This window comes from Hoplias malabaricus, chromosome 13 (genome assembly GCF_029633855.1).
Source record: "Hoplias malabaricus isolate fHopMal1 chromosome 13, fHopMal1.hap1, whole genome shotgun sequence".
In the NCBI taxonomy this organism is placed as follows: Eukaryota; Metazoa; Chordata; class Actinopteri; order Characiformes; family Erythrinidae; genus Hoplias; species Hoplias malabaricus.
Genome location: NC_089812.1, coordinates 26,459,537 through 26,478,706, shown reverse-complemented (window position 1 = coordinate 26,478,706; position 19,170 = coordinate 26,459,537). Strand labels below are relative to the sequence as shown.

At 39.9% G+C, this 19,170-nt stretch overlaps 1 protein-coding gene across 1 annotated transcript in view; it reads left to right on the top strand.

The window, feature by feature from the left end:
• The window catches only part of plcd3a (phospholipase C, delta 3a), a 36,335-nt gene that overhangs the window by 3,374 nt on the left and 13,791 nt on the right, over window positions 1-19,170 (top strand). Inside the window, exon 2 of the mRNA XM_066641826.1 lies at window positions 7,988-8,155. Within this exon, the coding sequence (XP_066497923.1) occupies window positions 7,988-8,155 (168 nt within the window). The remainder of the gene's footprint in view (window positions 1-7,987; window positions 8,156-19,170) is intronic.

Here is a 19,170-nt window from a genome sequence, read left to right as displayed (position 1 = left end):
CAAATTTTGGGATTTTTGGATATGAATGAGTTAATTATAGATAGATAGATAGATAGATAGATAGATAGATAGATAGATAGATAGATAGATAGATAGATAGATACACACAAGAAAATGAGACAGTTAAAGGCATTTGCTAGGCTATATTATGTGCTTTAGTTCTTGGCATCTTATGCACTGAAGGATCTGTTTAACTACCCATGGCAATCAGACCTGAAATATACAGCTTTGACCTACATACAGATCTGGCCCACGTGTCCGTTCCTGTGAAAACTATTATTTTTCATTGGTATTTTTGGTTCAGTGAATATGTGTGGCTATGATACTTGATCATTTCGTACTGAGTTGTCTCTGTGACCTGTTTATTCACACATTTGTGACACCCACATTCTCTCACTCATTATTCCATCACTCTCTTCATCACTCCTGTTTGCCTCTCCTCCCAAACTACTCACCCCTTTTTCTACAGAATTTTAAAACATGACTCTACTCAGGTCTTCAGCATCCCACCCTTAAGCATTCTTGCTAAATACTAATAGTAAAGGGATCTAAAAATACACCTGTTAACTGAGGCTGGGCTAAAATTGCATAAATATCTTCATTAAAACACTGAAGAAATGTTTTTATGCAATTTATGAAATGATTCATGTGCTAAATTAATATTCAAAAGTCAGCACTACTAGCTAATAATAATAATAAATATTGGAACCTCATGCAGACTACAGAAATCAAAATATGGTTTGAGAATATTTGAGTCATTACACCTATGTCCTGTATTAGGTCTGGTGTGTCAACATTGTGGCACTGTATTGTTTATTGTACACATTGTCTCATGCGTTTTAAATGGATCTTTTATGCATTAGTTTTGTAGCAATACTCACAATACTCATGTTAGACAAATGTATGATTAAGTAACTTTTATATTGTTCTCCTTTATCTTTGAAGTCAGTCTGAACTGTTCCAGAGGTGGAGTACAGTTTTCCACACTCTCTTTCAGGTTAAAACCTGTGTGCTCAGTGAATGGTCCCCTTTAATTCCTGTTAATTTAATTTATTAATTTAGCTTTAAAAAGTAGCCATTTTGCACAATAACCCAATATCATTTTTTAAAATATATTGTGGTATTTTCACTCTTTCTAGAACATGGAACATTTGTGCATATCTACTCCCATGTATCTACTCCTAATTTGACCTCACATGCTTATTTCTTGACCGTAGCTTGATTAGGGCATGTTAAAAGAAACACACATTCCAAGCTACACGCCTGCCCTACTTCAATGTAATTGTCCTTCCGTTCGTAATTATTTTATGGTTACTTTAGCTTCTTTATCAACTATAACCATCTTGACCAGGCGGAAGTCGCTGTTAGCCTATTGTTTGTGGGTTTACTCTGTGTGTGTGTGTGTGTATGTGTGTGTGCGCGCACATGTAATTGTAAATCTCAGGGTCAAGTTCTTAAATATTTTACTGACAGCACCAATGTACTCTTGGTGTAAGCTACTTCATTGCACTGCTTGATTAGTTTTTGAAAGACCTTGCCTCTTTCTCCAGGTTTCAGCTTGGCCCTTCTCCATTTTCCAAAATTAACATATCCTCCATTGTTATTGGCTCACAGTACGCTTCTTGGAAAACCCTCTAACTGGTACAAACATTTGGCATTACATGGGTGTATCTTTAAAAATGTTTTTGATAAAAATTTATGGCATCCTTCATAAGGTTACAAAATACCTGCATACTTCTTTTATAAGGTTAAAAAATACCTGCACTATTTTCTAACGTTTTTCGCTTCAGCAAGTTTCAGACTTGCATTCCTTAGTCCTATAATTTGGAATTAATTTGCATTTGCATTTCCGTGTAATAACTTAATAAATATATTTTAGTAAATAATACAATTCCTAGGTGTTTGAGAGGATCAGTGTAGGCCTGGTAAGTGTTCACATGCCCCTCGGATTCACATTAGTGGGAGTAGGAGTGGTAGGAGTTTTGTAGAACATTGTTTTTCAGTCATTTCCTGTTAAATTGTTTGAATATTTCAGGTGTGAACTGGCATTAAGTGCTTTTCGCGGTTCCACGAGAGGACCTCTTAACAGTTATGTAATATTGTCATGCCAGCACATGGCTCTTCAGGGACGCCTGCTGAAGATGATGCACTTAACGAGAGAGAGAGAGACTAAAAAAGGAGTGAAAGCAGTGAAGATGCACTCCTGTTATGTCGTTATTGCCTGCATAGTTTCTGATTATGGGCAGTTACGCTGATAAAGTGTGAACAGCAGCTCTAAAGCAACATAAATTCTTTACTCGCTCTCTCTGTCTGTCTTTCTCTTTCTCTCTCTGTCTGGCTCTCTTTCTAACATTTCTTTTCTTTGTTTCTGATTAGTTAATTTGCCTTGCTGATGCAATGTGACAAAATGTGAACAACCTAGTTTGTATACCAGACATACACACACAGAGAGTAGTTTATAAGTGTGTGAGTGTATTCTGTGGTTGCCTTGGTGAGGGGGCCTTTCACTGAAACACTGCAGCCTGTTTTTCAGCCTATAAACATTTAGCCTTCATCTTCATTCTCTGTGAACTGCACTTCTTTTTCATTTCACTCACTTTTAGTCTATGGATATCACTACCAAAATTAAAAAGGAAATACCAGAAATGGCAATGTAATTGTAAATTTGAATTTAAATTTACCTTTACTTGTCCGATGAGCATGACCTAGTCCTTGCCTTGATTGGATAACTGATTGAAGGGGATATATACTGTCAGCACAGTTTGAATCTTCACAAGCATTAGGGCTAATAATGTTATTGCAAAGCAGAAAGGCGCTGTTTCCCCTTTAACATTTGAATTTTGTCATCTTTCTGGTGTGGTGGTGAGTTTGAAAATGACGTTTCAAATGCAAAGTCACTTGCAAATGTATATAGGGTGAAAAACATTTTGATGATTATTTTGAAACAGTTGTGGCATAATCACATAAAACAGTATTCAAATTAAATGTCAGTTTAAAGATACTTATGAAACATTCAAATTGCAAATGTAAAGAATATCAGACAAGATCTGAGCTAGCATTTTTGGTTATCCCCACCAGCTATGACATCACAAACCAGAAGATCAGATCAAAGCCAAAGTCCTTACTCTTAGAAATAATGGAGAAAAAAGAATCCTGTCACTTGACGAATTGTGATTTATATGATCAGGGACATTAGGGTAAAATCTGACTATATCATATATCTGGGGGGATAACAAGAGATAAAAGTAAAATAACTTTCTCTTTCCTCTTAAAACTCACTCTCTTTTGGCTTCTACAAACTCAGTAATTCATCTCCTTCCTTTCAGACATTGTCTCTCTCTTTAATGTGATTAGAATTATAAATGTAGAAGGTAAAATATGACTGTTTTCATTTCAGGCACATGTTAAACCATCTCAAAGGAACTAATTAATGTCAAAAGAAAAAAAATAGACAAGTCCCTCTCTCTGAGTTACTCCTTCATTCTCAGTCACTCGATGTCCTTCAGCTGAGCTTTCTCATAATAATTCATGTCCGTCTGTTGTCTCTGCTCTCTTGGGCTGTTTGGCCTAGTGTTTAGTTATGACAAAGAGAACAGAGTAGAGGCCAGTGTTTTTAATCATTTACATACTGTGCGGACTGCCTGAAGAGAGGCTTTCTACATCTACTGTAAACAAGCAGATGGCAATGAACTTTGCTGTTTTTTTTAAAGCTTTTTTTTAATCTCTAAAAGACGGAAGACTTTCTGAATTTGTGGTAGTTTCCACTGAAAGACATTGTAATTGCCCAAACTGTGTGTAAATCTCTTTGGTTAGAGTGTGTGAACCGTGAAGAGCAAAGAGGAAGAGTCCCTTTCATCCTTTCAACTGCTTTCCAAATGAAATGTCCCAAACAGGCTTTTCTTAAATAGCCAGGCAGTTTTAAGAGCCACACTTTCCCTTATCTTCATACAGCAGTTAATTTTAAATTATTAATGAAATGCCTTTGTTGTTTGTCAGTGTGTACCATGGAGATGATTAGTATATTGCGTTGTTTATGGCTTGTATTAAGGTACACTTTGATAACCTTTTACACGTTGTGTTGTTTTCTGACATTCTCCATATGTTCCATAATTAAATGGCAAAGAAGCAGTGATAAATACTCAGTGATAAAGGCATTCAGGTTGTTTTGATGTGTAATAGCTTATAAGCTCTGATTTTCTTTCCAATGGGGGAAAAGGAGCCAGGGTCAGAAGCTTAATTTAAAACATTATGAAAGAAAATCTCTTGCATCTGTATAAATATTCATAATTGTTTTGTAAAATGGTGTCATATGTTGTAAAATACCTATTTAAAACATTTGTTTTTTTATATTAATATTCCATTGAGTTGCTTCAGAACAGAGCATATTAAAATAGATCATAGCGATTACCAGACTGAATGGCTCATTTCTATCTTATCAGTTAATTTAATACAGAAAGTGTTTGCTTCCACCTTTAAGAGCACAATTTGAGTGATATGGTAATTAGAAGCCCTGAATATTCTATAATATATTTGTGATTGCTTGAATTACGGGAAACAGGACATGCAACCAGTTCCAAAGATGCAAAGTATCATTGATGCAAAGCACTCAATTTTGTGGAGCACTTCCTATCTTTGAGTAAAAACTTTGAGTGCAATTGGGGCAATGGGTACATAAACACCCTGAGTGGTGGGGAGCAGCCATCCTAGCACCCAGAGAGTAATAGGGTATTATGTTCATAGTGAGTATGTGAGAAATAGCTCACATTATGGTGTTGCATATGTGTTTTCCCCCCCTCTTTCTCTCTCTCTCTCTCTCTCTCTCTCTCTCTCTCGGTGTGTGTTTAAACATTACTCATACTTAAAGGAGCAATCTTTAACATTGTAATCTGTAATCAAGCGTTTGAAATCTGAACTATAATATAGTTTCAAAACAGTGGAGAGAGCTGTCTGTCTGTCTGTTTAAGGAAAACTGAACCAGCAAGAGACTTGGGCCGTAATAGCTAAGAAGAACATGCCATAATCAACATATTTACCCAGAAAAGTGTTCATCATTTCACTAAAACTTCTATCTACGCAAAAAAGTGAACATGGCCGCCATTTCCCTGCATTTACAAGCCTTTACTGTCCAAATCCACCTGAAATATTTCGACTAGACAAGGCTGGTGTTATTTGTCGATTTTCCCTTCCACCATAATTGTTGTTGAAGAGGCAGGTCTTATCCAAAATGTTTGTAGTCAAACATTTTGTTCCACCTTACATCTGTCAGTTTACGAGTCCTAATGGCTAAAGCTAGCGCTAGGATTCATAAACAAAATTAATTTTGAAAAAATTATTTCCCCATTTTATCCATTTAAAACACACCACCAAGTGCACATCATGCGACTAAAACATCTACCTACGAGTAAAATGCTTATATTTGCTGTATACGTGATTTCTCTGTTCCACCCTAAATAGGTGAATATGCAAGGCTTTTCAAACACAATTCTTACTCCTTAATTTGTTTAAAACACACACACACCATGAAGAAACACATGAATCCGCATCCATAAAACAAACAATGGTATTTACACTTTTCAGTCATGATTGTTATTCACCTTCTTGGTATAAAACACACAAAACACAGTCACTATGCCTCAATATCTTTATATAAAACACAAAACCTATGGCGTTTACTCCTTTTAATCTATTCATAGGCATCTGTACTTCTGTATTTTTTCAGAAATGATTTGCTGTTACCTGTTCATGAGAAAATTAGCCAGTTCTGGCACTGTTCAGTAGTGTTGCTGCTTGTAAACTGCCTCCACTTTTCAAACACAGGGCCAATTTCCTCTCATTTTACTCTGTCTCTTGTTTTTAGAAGGGCAGTGGGACTTAAAATATAACATTAACAATGTTTACTTGGTCATTTCATGGCTGCGAGAATCTGTTTGTAGACCTGGCCACACGGTGGACTGTAAAATGATTGGACAGAGGGCAGGATGACAGACAGGACCCTGGAGACCGGGACAATAGGAGCTCCACACCGGACTGGGCACTTCTCAAGGAGAATATACTGCTTTAGCAATGCTGTGAGAGGCAGCAGTGTTTTAGCTTTGACTGTTTCCTTAATCTGTGATCACACACCCTGGACATTTAATGACAAAGTACAGTAATTATCCTACAGATGGCTCCTTTAACGGGCAAAATTTGATCAGGCTATTAATTTTACATGGGAGGAAAAATACATAGCGACATATATTTTACTTTTAAGATAAACCAAATTTTTCCTCTCTCATATCTTTAATACAGCATTTTATTCTGCAGTCATTCTTAGCCTCATCGTATTCTTACGTCATGCTGTTTTTTAGTCGCCTGCAATCTTCATAGGCATTTGACACATTATAGCCTAACCCTCCTGACACAGCCCTTTTCTGTCTTGACTGCAGACAGTGCTCTGACCTGACCTGCCAGTGCTCCTAGCATGTGTGTATGTGTGTAACTGTTTGGGAAAAGCCAAGAGTAATTCACACATTTGGAAATGATTATGGTTATGACAAAGTTCAGTCTATGTGGTAATAATGTGTGACTCACTGCTGGGAAAAATACTAGTTACTAAAACACTTCTGACAGCATGTAAGGTGTGTGCGTGTGTGTGGGTGTGGGTGTATGTGTTACAAAAATAGACACATGAATGTGTAGTACACTCAAAACATGACACTGAATTTACTTAATGTTTTTATGTCAAAGGTTTGCATGCAAATACATCATCTACACCCAGAGATTTGAGTAACTTGCAAACATTGTCATATTATATATCTGATATCTAGATGATTTAAATGCATTCCAAACCTTTGACTTAAAATAATTAAAGACATTAAAATTGTCATTGTTTTGATGGGCACTGCAAGGTCCGGGGGCTGTGGGTTCAAACATCAGGGTGACTGTGTGTGAGGAGTTTGGTGTGTTCTCCCTGTGTCTGCATGGCTTTCCTCACACAGTCCAAAAACACATGCTGGTGGATGGATTGGCTTTTCAGAAGTGTCCAAATGTGTAAGTGTGGGATGACTTGTGATGGACTTGCACCCAGTCCAGGGTGTGGCTTTCCTTGAACCCGGTGATTATGGGTCAACTCTGGACACATAGTGGTTACAGAGGATGAATAAATGTGTTAGTAATGTCATAGAAGATTTATAGCATGTAACAGATATATCACTGGATGTTAATGTCAAGCTCAAGCCAATGTACAGCTACAATGAAGCAACACATTTTAAACAGTTAAGCTACAGAGAGAGCAGACCTTCATAAACTGGGTCATGTATAAGCAAGTGTTCTTTAACTAATTTATTAATTAACCTTTACAATTTAGCTAAAATTGTAGAATTTCTCAGTTGTTATTTATTGAAACATGGGAGAACTGCTGCTTATTTTTGCTGGATTCTATAGAAGATTTGACACTGGAGGCTAGAATGTGTGCTTAATGTCTGTATTTTATTAATATAACTGTGTATGTAACCCTATAGAAACAAAGTTTATAATAACATACATGCTTGTGTGTTTGTGTAACCATACATATCATACAAGATATGCATATAACACAAAATAGCAGGCAAAATGTTTCTGTCAATGAAAAAAACTATGGAAAGTAGTGCATCAGCTTGCATCGGTCTGCAACTAATGCCTTATTTAATGTTACTTGCTAATTCTATGACAACACCATTGTATTCTTCCAAATGCACAAAGTTTCACAATAATACAGCTTGTGTAGACCACCAAATTCCTGGACTCCTGGCCTATCCACTTCATGTAAGTGTTTTCATTATATGCAGAATGACATTAGAAGTCTTTTCAATGAGCAAAACATTGGCTGTGTGTCAGGCCAAGTCAAGTGAATGAACAATAGCCTTTTGAGGGCAAAGCAATGGAAGAAACCTCTTAAAAAAACGAGTTGATGGTTAGATTTATTTTATTCTTGAACACTTTCTCATAATGTGTGTGTGTGTGTTTGTAGGTGTGTTAGATGATGAAGATGTGCGTGTAATGCTGCAGGGGTCCAGCATGGTGAAGGTCCGTTCTCAGCGCTGGCAGAAAAACCGTGATTTTAAACTGCTTGAGGACTGTGTGACTGTGTGGTGTCAGTCCAGCAAGGCCTCCAGCAAAGCCAAGAGACGACAGAGCTGTGAGTCCAGCTTGCAAACACACACACACACGTCAAATACACTCAGCATCATTTTAAAATGGGTACATGGTGACATCTTAATTGATGTTTTAGTTATAAGTGTGTCTTTCTTACACTATTACTTTGACCAGCAAATGAGCAACGAAATTATGCCATTCACTTGAAAAAATCTGACTCAAGGGCACCCCCATAATTATGTTAATTTTAGTCTTCTATCAGTGTTGTTTCTAAAAAGGAAGAACAGACATTTGTTATTTTACATATTGCTTAAATAATTTAAACAATAAGCATTATCTTTTGATCCATGCCAGGAACCACGTTTGGAACTTTGGAGCTTTGAGAATTTATAAAAATAAGAATATTTACCCTGTGAAAATATGTAGTCCCCAGTGATATTGTGTTCATGCAACTTATAATGTAACTAATACACTCATAATGGATTGAGGTTGAAAATGATCAGTGTGATCTGTGCATGTAAAAAAGAAAGAGTGACTGGAGAAAGTCTGAACTGAGTCAAGATGCTGACTTGTGTCTAAGTGAGAGTTCCTTTGTTGTTGGGTGGAATTTGTAGTTGTACTGTAAAAGAAAATGAAACTTCCATATTTTTCACATGCAGGAGTTAAACACTCCCTAAGCCCAGCCCTAAGGCAGTGGACTTAGCACACAATTACACCTTTGTTTCTCTTTCTGTCTCGGCTGAGTCTGGCAGAGGAACAAGCACATACTTAAGCACAGTACATTGTTTTCAGCTGCATTTGTTTATGCCTCACTTCAGATTTCCTAGGGTCAGATTTTGAACATCAAGGCTAAGGAAGTCTACAGAAGCTATGATTAGAGTAGAGAATAGGTTTGGCAGAATTGCTATTGCACATGAGCCCAAGGTCACTATTCTCAATGCCCAGCATGGCCTAGAGGGCTTTAGAAACCCCCAGTGTTGGACTGTGGAGCAAAGGAACTCCATTCTTTGGAGTGATATAGCTTAATCCAATACCTTTGGTATGAGCTGGAGTGGCTTTTTGTGATCCAGAGTTAATCGTCCAACATCACAGCCTGACCTCACTAATGAGCTACCAAATGCTGTCAGATCTTCAGGGACGTGATCTAATGTCTAGTGTAAAGCCTTTACAGAAGAGTGGTGGCTGTTAAAATATTTAAAGTGTCATGAAAAACTTAGTATTGAATAAAAAAATGGTTCCAGTCTACAGTGCTCAGACTCCACTGAAGATTCCACATAATGTGGATGTTTGCCAGAATGCTTTAAACACCCAAGAGTGTAACTTGAATTAGAGAAGTTTTTTTTATTGTTATTAAAGGGAGCCATTCATCACTCACTGTTAAAACAGATGGAAGTAAAACAGTGGAATTCTGTTTTCATTCTTCATGTTTAGCTTCTGCCGATGGACGCACCTTCCTCATGCCTACCCTGTTGTGTATATATAATCACAGCTGTGATTGTACACAAATAAAGTTGAATGAGGAGTGGAGAGTTTGTGTTGAAAGGACATAGTCATGGATTATGTTGAAGAACAGTTTGTTTACATCAAGTACATAAAAGGTTAGGAATTTGTTGCTATTCCAAAAAGGGCAGGACACCGAACACACTTGAATGTGCTTACTGTGCACCTGTGTTTTCTATGTGCGTGTTTAAACCAGTGTGTTTGTGCATGTTCTTATATCTGCTGATTACTTATGGGACACTTGTTTGACCTTTATAAACATTACAGCCTACGCTCTAGTTCACTGACTCACACATCCATATCCTATTCATCTGGTAAGACTCCACTAAACACCTTCCTCATTCAAACTACTTTTTTAACTTTATTTGTTCAAAGATTTGTAATTTGTGAATTTTTTACTAAGGTTCTCCAATGGTTGATACAAGTGTTTGTTTAGTTGTGCAAACACAGCTTTATATAATTCATAACGGGGTCGTGGTGGGTCCAGAGCCTACTCAGAATCATTGGGCGCAAGGAAGGAACACACCCTGGAGGGGGTGCTATTCATTCACAGGTGACACACACACACACATTTTGCTTTAACACTCACACCTATGGACACTTTCGAGTTGCCAATCTACCTACCAACATGTCAACATGTTTTTTTTTTTGGACCGTGGGAGGAAACCGAAGCACCCGGAGGAAACCCATGCAGACACAGGGAAAACACACCAAACTCCTCACAGACAGTCACCCAGAGGGGGACTTGAACCCACAACCTCCAGGTCCCTGTGCTGCCATGATTCAAAACTAACTATCAGTACCTGATTTCACTAATGTTCTTTTAACTTAACAGCAGTGGGATGCAGTGTGAGGCAGAAGAGTAGAGGATATCACTGCATCAAAGAGGGACAAAGTGTTGGGTGATGTCACGCCCTCGTCATGTCTGTTTTTTCCGGCCATGTGCTGAGAGCGAGCACATGGCTATGCTTGTTGTTGTTTCTTGTCTCTGCCTTTGTTCCGCCTCCTTGTTCGTCACCCTCGTTATGTTTCAGGTGTGTCTCGTCTGTTCGTGTATTTAAGTCCCCTTCCCTCACTTCCTGTTTGTCGAACATTTCACCTTGTCCTATGTCAAGTTGGTCATGTTATCTGTCTATCTCCGAAGTTTCCCCCGTCGTCGTTTCATTTCCTTTGTCGTTGTTTCGTTTTGTTGTCTGTCTGTCCTGTTCACCCTGTTTAATTCCTAATGTCCAGTTTAGCCTGTTTTCCTTCTGTTACAAGTCTATTTGTTTCATTATTTTCCTTTAATAAAAGTTATGTGTTTTAGCGAGTGCGTCCGCCCCCGTCAGTCCGCTCCGTGAGCCTGACAGGTGAGCAAGTATATCTACGTTGTATATTATTATACATGCACTGAGGAAGTATTTCTGGGCATCTGCTCTTTATTAAGTCACTAATCTAATCTGTGATTATCACAGTCCACAGAACTGAAATTATGCCCTAATCTGCTCTGAGAGCAGAAAAACCTGAATTCCTAGTGTGTTTGCTGCCCCAATGGAGCAGAGGAATGCATTTACACATGTTGCATTTTTTCTCACCCACTGCTCTTACTCATGGAAACATTCAGTCAGAAGCTTTAGTTTTAGCTTTCACAAAATCGAAGAAAGTTATTTGCAAATAGTCCCAGTGAATGTCCATGTGTCTCCATTATTTTGACTATATGCCATTTGGACACATCAGCTTGCCATGCTCTGTGAAAATTACTTAAGTCATGATTAACAGAAAGACTCCAAAATAACTTGCAATAAAATTTCTTTGTATTAATTTAGTAGGCGAGTCACCATGGTTGGAGATTAATTTTTTGGACAATTTTCTGTCACACTTCCACACTTTTGTTTCTCTCTCTCTTGCAACTCAGTGTTTAACAGCTTTTGTTAATGTATATTTGTAAAATGTTTTATTTTAAGCAGTGATTCCATACTTTTTAGCAGATACACAAATTTATGAAACATTACCTGGACCATCTTAATCAAATGCAAATCTATACCAGGTCTCTTCCATGGCAACACAAAAGACTGTACAGAGCATGCTCAGAAATGATGCTGTCACGTGGGTTCCCAGTTCAGTTCTAATTTTAAAACATTACATTTATACAGTCCTTTGAGGGTTTGTGTGAAACGAGGTCAGTCCAAGGCAGTTATGACTCATCTTTAATACTATTTAGGTGAGACGCAATATTGATTTCATCTCTCACCACATGGAGAAATTATTTAGATTCAGCATATGTCTAAACAGATCTTGATTTTCCCAGAAGATTGAAAATAGCCACACAATTATCACAGCTGCTGAATTTAGAAGGACCAGAAGAAAGTGTTATTTACCTGTGAAAAAGAAACCTACAATAACAATTTTGGCCCTTATGTCTGTTATTATATTGTATGAACAGGCAAATACATTAATCTTAAATGAGTAATAAATGAATCCTGAATATTGTAATTTATCTTGTTAAAGGTAACCTGGTGTTTTAGGTGTATTTTAGTATAGCAAATTTGGCCTTTCTGCAAATGATCTTACTTTATTTTTGGTAATAAGTGGACTAAAATAATCCACAATTGCTTGGAATAGTGTATTTTTTTTTTACCTAAAAATTAAGGATGTTTCTTGTCTGGGTTTTCTCTGACAGCAACAATAATTTTGGTTTCTGACATTTGCTTTTTTGTAGCTAGTGCTTAGTCGTAATCAAGTTTCCAGCCTCCAAATAGGACAAATCCTTTGGAATGTGCCTCCAACTCATAATTCCCACTTGGAAATTTGTTTTCTCCAAAGTACATGATGTAGTTTTATTAGCATTGGCATTAGAACAAAAATCAACTTTTACCCTTTTAGTCCGACGATATCAATGTAGATATTGAAGTAGTTTCGTCTAAAAAAAGAAATAAATAGATAAATTTACAGTGAAAACAAACCTGTTTGTCTCTCGTACTGATCTGAGGTAAAGGCACAGTGATGTCTGTGTTTACTCAGGATAAAACAGAATAAATTAGCATTTATTTCTATTTATTTGTAAAATATTTTTATATGAGTGCTTGAGCTCCTGCTCAGAATCCCGTGTACTAACGTATTGAACCTATTCCACAACGGCTCTTATGATTTAACACGTCAGTGCACTGAGTTGTCACTCAAAAACTCATTAGCCAATGGGAAGGCAGCCCTGAGAAAACCCGCCCACGCGAGAGGTTTGTGCCAAAAATGCTCGCAAAATTCAGGGATCAGGCGCACAAAACTCAGAGAGCACGCACACAGAACTCATGAAGCTGGCACAAAACTCAGAGAGCACGCACACAGAACTCATGAAGCTGGCACAAAACTCAGAGAGCATGCACACAGAACTCGTGAAGCTGGCACAAAACTCAGAGAGCATGCACACAGAACTCGTGAAGCTGGCACAAATCTCAGAGAGCATGCACACAGAACTCGTGAAGCTGGCACAAATCTCAGAGAGCATGCACACAGAACTCGTGAAGCTGGCACAAAACTGAGAGAGCATGCACACAGAACTCGTGAAGCTGGCACAAAACTGAGAGAGCATGCACACAGAACTCGTGAAGCTGGCACAAAACTCAGAGAGCATGCACACAGAACTCGTGAAGCTGGCACAAAACTCAGAGAGCATGCACACAGAACTCGTGAAGCTGGCACAAAACTCAGAGAGCATGCACACAGAACTCGTGAAGCTGGCACAAAACTGAGAGAGCATGCACACAGAACTCGTGAAGCTGGCACAAAACTCAGAGAGCATGCACACAGAACTCGTGAAGCTGGCACAAAACTCAGAGAGCATACACACAGAACTCGTGAAGCTGGCACAAAACTGAGAGAGCATGCACACAGAACTCGTGAAGCTGGCACAAAACTGAGAGAGCATGCACACAGAACTCGTGAAGCTGGCACAAAACTGAGAGAGCATGCACACAGAACTCGTGAAGCTGGCACAAAACTCAGAGAGCACGCACACAGAACTCGTGAAGCTGGCACAAAACTCAGAGAGCATGCACACAGAACTCGTGAAGCTGGCACAAAACTGAGAGAGCATGCACACAGAACTCGTGAAGCTGGCACAAAACTCAGAGAGCATGCACACAGAACTCGTGAAGCTGGCACAAAACTCAGAGAGCATGCACACAGAACTCGTGAAGCTGGCACAAAACTGAGAGAGCATGCACACAGAACTCGTGAAGTTGGCACAAAACTCAGAGAGCATGCACACAGAACTCGTGAAGCTGGCACAAAACTCAGAGAGCATGCACACAGAACTCGTGAAGCTGGCACAAAACTCAGAGAGCACGCACACAAAACTCGTGAAGCTGGCACAAAACTCAGAGAGCACGCACACAGAACTCGTGAAGCTGGCACAAAACTCAGAGAGCATGCACACAGAACTCGTGAAGCTGGCACAAAACTCAGAGAGCATGCACACAGAACTCGTGAAGCTGGCACAAAACTCAGAGAGCATGCACACAGAACTCGTGAAGCTGGCACAAAACTCAGAGAGCACGCACACAAAACTCGTGAAGCTGGCACAAAACTCAGAGAGCACGCACACAGAACTCGTGAAGCTGGCACAAAACTCAGAGAGCATGCACACAGAACTCGTGAAGCTGGCACAAAACTCAGAGAGCATGCACACAGAACTCGTGAAGCTGGCACAAAACTGAGAGAGCATGCACACAGAACTCGTGAAGCTGGCACAAATCTCAGAGAGCATGCACACAGAACTCGTGAAGCTGGCACAAAACTGAGAGAGCATGCACACAGAACTCGTGAAGCTGGCACAAAACTGAGAGAGCATGCACACAGAACTCGTGAAGCTGGCACAAAACTCAGAGAGCATGCACACAGAACTCGTGAAGCTGGCACAAAACTCAGAGAGCATACACACAGAACTCGTGAAGCTGGCACAAAACTGAGAGAGCATGCACACAGAACTCGTGAAGCTGGCACAAAACTGAGAGAGCATGCACACAGAACTCGTGAAGCTGGCACAAAACTGAGAGAGCATGCACACAGAACTCGTGAAGCTGGCACAAAACTCAGAGAGCACGCACACAGAACTCGTGAAGCTGGCACAAAACTCAGAGAGCATGCACACAGAACTCGTGAAGCTGGCACAAAACTGAGAGAGCATGCACACAGAACTCGTGAAGCTGGCACAAAACTCAGAGAGCATGCACACAGAACTCGTGAAGCTGGCACAAAACTCAGAGAGCATGCACACAGAACTCGTGAAGCTGGCACAAAACAGAGAGCATGCACACAGAACTCGTGAAGTTGGCACAAAACTCAGAGAGCATGCACACAGAACTCGTGAAGCTGGCACAAAACTCAGAGAGCATGCACACAGAACTCGTGAAGCTGGCACAAAACTCAGAGAGCACGCACACAAAACTCGTGAAGCTGGCACAAAACTCAGAGAGCACGCACACAGAACTCGTGAAGCTGGCACAAAACTCAGAGAGCATGCACACAGAACTCGTGAAGCTGGCACAAAACTCAGAGAGCATGCACACAGAACTCGTGAAGCTGGCACAAAACTCAGAGAGCATGCACACAGAACTCGTGAAGCTGGCACAAAACTCAGAGAGCACGCACACAAAACTCGTGAAGCTGGCACAAAACTCAGAGAGCACGCACACAGAACTCGTGAAGCTGGCACAAAACTCAGAGAGCATGCACACAGAACTCGTGAAGCTGGCACAAAACTCAGAGAGCATGCACACAGAACTCGTGAAGCTGGCACAAAACTCAGAGAGCATGCACACAGAATTCGTGAAGCTGGCACAAAACCCAGAGAGCACGCACACAGAACTCGTGAAGCTGGCGCACAAAACTCAGAGAGCATACACACAGAACTCGTGAAGCTGGCACAAAACTCAGAGAGCATGCACACAGAACTCGTGAAGCTGGCACAAAACTGAGAGAGCATGCACACAGAACTCGTGAAGCTGGCACAAAACTGAGAGAGCATGCACACAGAACTCGTGAAGCTGGCACACAAAACTCAGAGAGCATGCACACAGAACTCGTGAAGCTGGCACAAAACTCAGAGAGCATGCACACAGAACTCGTGAAGCTGGCACAAAACTCAGAGAGCATGCACACAGAACTCGTGAAGCTGGCGCACAAAAATCAGAGAGCATGCACACAGAACTCGTGAAGCTGGCGCACAAAACTCAGAGAGCATGCACACAGAACTCGTGAAGCTGGCACAAAACTCAGAGAGCATGCACACAGATCTCGTGAAGCTGGCGCACAAAACTCAGAGCATACACACAGAACTCGTGAAGCTGGCACAAAAATCAGAGAGCATGCACACAGAACTCGTAAAGCTGGCGCACAAAACTCAGAGAGCACGCACACAGATCTCGTGAAGCTGGCGCACAAAACTCAGAGAGCACGCACACAGAACTCGTGAAGCTGGCACAAAACTCAGAGAGCATGCACACAGATCTCGTGAAGCTGGCGCACAAAACTCAGAGCATACACACAGAACTCGTGAAGCTGGCACAAAACTCAGAGAGCACGCACACAGAACTCGTGAAGCTGGCACAAAACTCAGAGAGCATGCACACAGAACTCGTGAAGCTGGCACAAAACTGAGAGAGCATGCACACAGAACTCGTGAAGCTGGCGCACAAAACTGAGAGAGCATGCACACAGAACTCGTGAAGCTGGCGCACAAATCTCAGAGAGCATGCACACAGAACTCGTGAAGCTGGCGCACAAATCTCAGAGAGCATGCACACAGAACTCGTGAAGCTGGCACAAACTCAGAGAGCATGCACACAGAACTCGTGAAGCTGGCACAAAACTGAGAGAGCATGCACACAGAACTCGTGAAGCTGGCACAAAACTCAGAGAGCATGCACACAGAACTCGTGAAGCTGGCACAAAACTCAGAGAGCATGCACACAGATCTCGTGAAGCTGGCGCACAAAACTCAGAGAGCATACACACAGAACTCGTGAAGCTGGCGCACAAATCTCAGAGAGCATGCACACAGATCTCGTGAAGCTGGCGCACAAAACTGAGAGAGCATGCACACAGAACTCGTGAAGCTGGCGCACAAATCTCAGAGAGCATGCACACAGAACTCGTGAAGCTGGCGCACAAATCTCAGAGAGCATGCACACAGAACTCGTGAAGCTGGCACAAACTCAGAGAGCATGCACACAGAACTCGTGAAGCTGGCACAAAACTGAGAGAGCATGCACACAGAACTCGTGAAGCTGGCACAAACTCAGAGAGCATGCACACAGAACTCGTGAAGCTGGCACAAAACTCAGAGAGCATGCACACAGATCTCGTGAAGCTGGCGCACAAAACTCAGAGAGCATACACACAGAACTCGTGAAGCTGGCACAAAACTCAGAGAGCACGCACACAGAACTCGTGAAGCTGGCACAAAACTCAGAGAGCACGCACACAGAACTCGTGAAGCTGGCACAAAACTCAGAGAGTATGCACAAAAGTCATGGAGCACAAAGGTCAGAGCTGGATATTTTGTTTGCAAGTTATAAGTTTTACGTTTGAGATCAATTTTTTTGTGCGATTCTTTTTGGCACAAATCTGATTCCATACTAGTCTCTCCTCACTGTGTGCAGCTCTCACTGATTTAACAGAAAGAGTTGCCTCAAGTGAGACTAAACTCTCTGAAGCGGAGGGCCGGGTCTCCGTTGTGGAGGGCCTTACAGCCTCTCACAGCAACCAGTTGGTTATGCTGGAGAAGAAGATTCAGCAGCTTCAGTCTAAGGTTGACTATCTGGAGAATCGCGGATGGCGAAACAATATCAAAATTGTTGGCCTCTCTGAGCACGCGGAGGGCTCTGTGACCCTCACTAATTTCTTGTGCACAATGCTGTCGAGATGGCTTGGCCTTCCACCGGACTTTACCCCTGAAATAGAGTGCGCTCACAGATCTCTAGCACTGGCTCCGCCTGAACGCGGTCCGCCTCGGTCTGTTGGTCCGCTTTCTTCGTTAGAAGAAGAGATTGAAGAGATTGGGTGGGACAAGTGTTTTTTGCATCTTTTAATTCTAATGTGAAGAAACGAGGCATGGCTATATTAATTAACAAATACTTGCCATTTATTTTGGATAAACAAATAAATGATCCTGAAGGCAGATTTGTCATAATCTCACGCCTGTTATATGGACAGCATATTACTATGCTTAACATTTATGCGCCAAATGAAGACTGTCCTTAATTTGTGTCTGATGTTATTTTATTGTTTAACAATAACCGCAGAAATTTAGATATTATGGCTGGAGATTTTAATTGCGTCTTGGATCATAATTTAGATAAATCGTCTACTTTAACTAATTCCAAATTGTCACTAGTACTTAATCAGATATGCATGGATTCCGGACTGGTCGATATTTGGAGGGAATTAAACCCCCGAGTCAGGGATTATACTTTTTATTCTAACCCACATAGCTAATATTCTCGAATTGATTATATATTCATACCCAATAGTTCAATTCATCTTGTAACAGACTGCAAAATAGGCCCTATTTTTCAATTGATTGGTTAAAGGATGTTTCTTCCAATTCACAGTCATTACACAAAGGGGTGTCATTAGTATCAATCAAAATTTCTTTGTCTGAAACTTCAATACATATTTTCCATTGCTCCTTTTTTGTACAGGATTTTCTGTTCCTCCGTGGCATTTTATTAGTTGTTAAGGACTGAACGACAAAACTTTACAATAAATTGAAAAGTGTACTCTGTGAACAATGATCTAAATATAAATAAAACTTAACAACTTGTGTTCAAGCTACTTACAGTTTGTAAGCAGCTACACAAGCAGCAAAACAAAAAGTTAGCACTCAGCAATATCTCTCACAGCGCCAACCTGTCTGCAGTCTGCAAGTAAAACAGATAGCATATTACAAAGAAATGGAATAATGTCAATATTATAACACCAAAACTCGTGTTTACCAAGCTTTCATACATCAAATAGATATAGCAAATAAACAAATGACAGAACTATGTGAAAACACAATTGAAACATGAAAAAACAATAGAATATTCTGTGTTTGTGTAATACAAATTTAAAAATGAAATTTAAAAATTAAATTAATGCCATATTTTTCTATGATCAATATATAGTAAAAATGTATTCACGGAATGTCCTTGTAGTATGCATTTCTGACAAAAAAAAATAATTGTACATTTGTAAAAAAGCAAATTAGCATGTAAGTAAAATAAAACAGACAATAACAAGCTTCTGGACATAGCCCTTTGATTTTAGAGCTAATTTACAGAAAATATAGTTTGTTAGATTTTACTGGTTAGACAAACTGTCACTTTGCTAATAGAAATCCATTATTTAAAACAGAATATTGTGGAATAATTATTGATATTTTATATATTGTTTTTGATATTTAAAATTATTGATGATTAAAACAGAATACAAAATATGTTAGCTACTCATTAACTTACTAAAATTAAATTGAACAATAACTTTATGAAAGACAGCACATTATCACATTATTCTTTTACACTATCTGGGGGCAGCCTTGGC